Here is a 4,748-nt window from a genome sequence, read left to right on the forward strand (position 1 = left end):
TATCGTTATAATTGCGTTAGTATATAATTATTAGGTACTCGTATACTACATCTAATCACTCAAACGTACTAACCATTTTCAAGGCAGCTAAATATGAAACCGTTATTTAAATAAGTCGTAATCAGCTATCAATTTAAGTAGATTGCGTGTAGTGAATTCGATCCCGGGATTTTTAGTATGGATGAATCCCGGGATCACGGGATTCGTCATACTAACAATCCCGGGATTGGATTCTCTAATTGCGTGTGACCCTGCGAACAAAGAATTATGTAACTTTATTCACATGTAGAAATCTCGTTCTTTCTTCGTAATGGTATTTGGTTGGTTGCTCGAAGAACTGTAAGCCCTTAAGCCACTAGGATCTTTGGTGGCGCCAACATATCGGAGGCCACAAGATGGACTGATGAACAGGTTAAATTCCATTAGACCGATTGTTGTGGCGTTCTTTGGTTAGTCCTATACTATCCAGCTATAGACGCCCTTTAGCTGACGATGATGATCATGAGACATTTTGATCTAAATGTCTCAACAAAAAACCATGCTCTATATCCCATACCGACCTATCATATACTTACCTACAAAATAGTAACGTTTACTCTATCAACCCTAAAAACCATAGATAACGAACTAAAAACTAGTAAGATGCCCTGGGGAACAGATATCCGCTTCAGGAAAAACCACAAGCCCGCGACTACCATCTTTACAATTAAAGTTGGCGTATCGCTAACTACCCCCTCTGGGGCACTCCACGGCTTTATATGTGATGCCTTTGTGAGTATGGACAATTTAGTCAGTAGAAGTTGGCAGACAGGCTTATCTACCCAATGGAATAAATATCGTGAGAAGTTTACAATTTCTTAAGAAACAAGGAAAGCAAACTAAAAAGGAATCGCATAATTAGCTTTGCGTATGAGGGGCCCACTAAGCATAGTAAGGCCCATTTAAAATTAAACACATCAAAACATACACACACACTATGACGACACGAACACCAGCGGACACACACACACACACACACACTGATTGATTAGTTAATATAAAATACTGTTACTTATAATATTGTCAATAAGTAATAAGTGTTAAAAAATGTTGGAGGAGCGGAGCGTTCTAACACAGGCGTTTTAGCCTAAAGGGACTGTAAATCTACTTACTTATAAATATGAAATAAAGATTTATTTTTTGATGCGTTGTCAACAATGAGGCGAGATGAAATGTGTTATGACAGTAATTGTACCCCAACTCCACACCGGACACAACTATGCAAAGTTAAGCATGTTGAAAATGTCCCTAAAAATTCAATTTCTACCGGGTTGCCTAAACTTTACGTGACGACAATGATAACTGTTGGAACTTTTTGGTGTTTTGTAAACCTAGTTATAAAGCTTTGTTTCTTCTAGTTGTGACAAAGTCACTCATTATTCTTTTGCTTGTCGCTTAGCACGTTATTTTTGAATACATTTTATTTTCTTCAGTTTAAAGCTTGTTTTACCTAAAATATACAATATCTATCAGGTTATGGGACCTACGCACGTTTTATAGCAAGTTTTAATCATTTCGCGGAAAATATTATCTCTTGTAGTCCAAGATACGGCGTAAAAATGGCGTCGAACATTTCTTCAGTTTCTTCAATAGAAAAATTATCTGGCGTAAGTAATTATAATACCTGGAAATATATGATGAAGATGATACTGATTCATGAGGAATTGTGGGACTATGTTGGAGAAAAAGAAGCGAAAATGAAGATTCTAAAAAGGTTCAAAAAGCGCTTGCGATGATTGCTTTGTCGGTTCAACCGGTAGCGTTCCCGCACATAAGAAACGCTACGACGGCGAGACAAGCATGGCAAAACCTAGAAAAGGCATACGAGGATAAGGGTCTATGTCGAAGATTAGCGTTACTTCGAACGCTATTCGCTACAAAATTATGCGAATGTGACAGCATGGATTCCTACATCAATAAAATCATGGAAACATCGCAATTGCTGAGTGATATTGGTTCAGCATTAGATGATGACTTTGTCGCTGTCATTATGTTGAGTGGATTGACAATTGAGTATGAACCGTTAATAATGGCGTTAGAAAACTCAAATGTGACGCTGTCAACTGAAACCGTAAAAGGAAAACTTCTGCAAGAAGACCAACGACGGAATAAATGTGACGGCGGGACCGCGCTTGCTGTGCGAAAACCGTTTAAGCCGAAGTGTTTTAAATGTAAGAAAACAGGACATTATTTTAAGGATTGCCCAGAAAAGTCCGGCACCAAAACACAAGGCGGTAAGCAACGTAGTCCGGGTTCGAGTTCTAGCGGTGTCAAGTCCCGTCAAAGGCGTTGATAACAGCTCTGTCTGTGGGAATCAAGCGAGACGTCTGGTACATAGATAGCGGAGCAACAAGTCACATGTGCAATGATCGCTGTGAGATGTTTGATTTTAAAAAGGAGAAGCCTAAAGAAGTGAATATAGCCAACGGAGATGTCTTGATGACAGCTGGTCGTGGATCGGTGCAAGTTACGTTGAAAGATAATTGTGTAAGGACGATAAGTAATGTCTATTTAGTTCCTGAATTGTCTGTAAACTTGTTATCTGTCAGCGCTATGGTAAAGAAAGGTTACGATGTTGTGTTTAGTTCTGATGGGTGCATTGTAAGTGACGGTGAGGAAGTCCTAGCCTCCGCTACACTGAGAGATGGTGTTTATCAACTCGACGCCATAGAAGCAGGGTCTGCTTTGTGTAGTGTGGCAGCCTCGAAGGTTGCGTCCGTATCTTTATGTTTAGATACAGGTGACAGTGAGGCGCTGCGGCAGGAGGAGGGTGTGGCTGCTGTAGAGCAGGCTGTACGTGCGCCGTCTACCGCTTCGCAGAGCCAGTCTGCGGAGACTCAAGAACTTTGGCATCGTCGCCTAGGCCACCTGAACAGCAGGAGTATGGAGCTGTTGAAAAAAGGTATGGCAACTGGAATATCATATGATAGTAGTGACTTTCGTAATTGTATTTCTTGTATTGAGGGAAAACAAACTAGATTGCCTTTCCCAAAGAAATCTGAAAGTAGGGCCAGTGAACTTCTAGGCTTGGTGCATAGTGATCTATGTGGTCCGATGCCGTGTGCATCGTTTGGTGGATCAAAATATTTTTTGACATTTATTGATGATTTTTCTAGGAAGACGTTTGTATATTTTCTTAGATGTAAAGATGAAGTTTTTGATTATTTTAAAGAATTTAAAGCCTTGGTTGAAAACCAGACTAATAAAAAGATCAAAACACTTCGTAGTGACAATGGTGGTGAATATGTTAATTCAAATTTTCAGAACTTTCTGAAGACACATGGCATTCAACACCAGACTACGGTTCCATATTCAGCACAGCAGAACGGCGTCGCGGAGAGAGGAAACCGCACGGCCATGGAGAAAGCGCGCTGCATGCTTCGAGATGCTGGTCTGAAGAAGGAGTTTTGGGCAGAAGCTGTTAATACAGCTGTCTACCTCAAGAACCGCTCGCCGACTAAAGCAGTGATGGGGTGTACTCCTGAGGAACGCTGGTCAGGTACACGGGCAAATGTTTCTCATTTACGTATTTTTGGTTGTCAAGCTTATGCTCTTCAGCAAAAACGGGATAAATTAGATCCGAAAGCTAAGAAGTACATATTTGTGGGATACTGTGATCAAACAAAAGGTTACAGATTGATGGATCCTGAATGTCCAACCAAATGTTTCAAAGCAAGAAACGTAACGTTTTTAGAAAATGTTTTTTGGAACGGCGAAAATAAGGTTCCTGGTTTACATTGTACACATGAATTGACGTGTAACAATGTTGAACGTCGTGTTGAGAATTTTAATAATTCTGTCCAATTGGAAACATCTAATGTGAGCTCTGATACGTCTGAAGTTATTGAAATTCCTACAAACGCTCAGAGAATTAGTACCATCACAGTAGATGATTCTGTAAGCGAGAGTAGCGATACTCCAGATGATCCTGCCGATTTAACTTACTCCCCAGGTGATTCCACGTTAGAAAACTACTCTGGAATCTCTACTGACGAGTATGAGGAAGCTGCAGAGGAGTCCTGTTTAGTTCACAATTTGCGTAGTGAAGCAAAGGATCCTGAAACTGTGCAGGAGGCATTGACTGGTGCTGAAGCTGAGAACTGGAAAGCTGCGATGGAAGATGAGTATAAATCTTTCATAGACAATAAATGCTGGACCTTGACCGACAGAAGAAACGAGCAAAGACCGGTAAAATGCAAGTGGATTTTCAAGAAGAAACTCGGTCTTGACGGTGAAATACTGAGATACAAAGCTCGCTTAGTCGCAAAGGGATACACGCAAAAATATGGTGTAGATTACCAAGAGACGTTTTCCCCGGTAGTCAGGTACTCTACGATCCGTACATTATTGGCGCTAGCAGCGGAATTCGATATGGACATTGAACATTTAGATGTTAAAACAGCCTTTTTAAATGGAGACCTACGAGAAACCGTTTACATGGAACAGCCAGAAGGCTTTAAAATAAAAGGAAAAGAAGATAAAGTATATAAACTGAACAAGGCAGTATACGGTCTCAAACAGGCTTCAAAATCTTGGTATGAAAAGATAAATGGCGTATTAATTAATGTTCTGAAGTTTAAGCACGTACATTCTGAACCTTGTGTGTATGTGAAATCGAGTAACAATTCATTGATGATCATCGCCCTGTACGTAGATGATATAATTTTGTTCTCATCAGCTGGATGTCAAAAGTCGGAAATTAAAAAAAA

The 4,748-nt window shown here is 40.2% G+C and overlaps 1 protein-coding gene across 1 annotated transcript; it reads left to right on the forward strand.

Annotated features, from left to right (window-relative positions):
* The first annotated feature begins 2,324 nt into the window (after positions 1 to 2,324).
* LOC141430054 (uncharacterized) lies at positions 2,325 to 3,539 on the forward strand. The gene is made up of 2 exons (XM_074090600.1): positions 2,325 to 2,941; positions 3,304 to 3,539. Exons 1-2 carry the CDS (start codon positions 2,398 to 2,400, stop codon positions 3,462 to 3,464), a joined length of 705 nt encoding a protein of 234 aa, XP_073946701.1. The 5' UTR covers positions 2,325 to 2,397; the 3' UTR covers positions 3,465 to 3,539.
* The last annotated feature ends 1,209 nt before the right edge of the window (positions 3,540 to 4,748 follow it).

The sequence above is a fragment of the Choristoneura fumiferana genome, chromosome 8, assembly GCF_025370935.1.
Source record: "Choristoneura fumiferana chromosome 8, NRCan_CFum_1, whole genome shotgun sequence".
Classification (NCBI taxonomy): domain Eukaryota; kingdom Metazoa; phylum Arthropoda; class Insecta; order Lepidoptera; family Tortricidae; genus Choristoneura; species Choristoneura fumiferana.

Excerpts from the sequence above, each read along its gene's own strand:
- LOC141430054 (XM_074090600.1), top strand. The coding sequence starts at position 2,398 with ATGTGCAATGATCGCTGTGAGATGTTTGATTTTAAAAAGGAGAAGCCT. Across the intron at positions 2,942-3,303 it reads TATGGAGCTGTTGAAAAAAG|AACTTTCTGAAGACACATGG; the intron begins GTATGGCAACTG and ends TCAAATTTTCAG.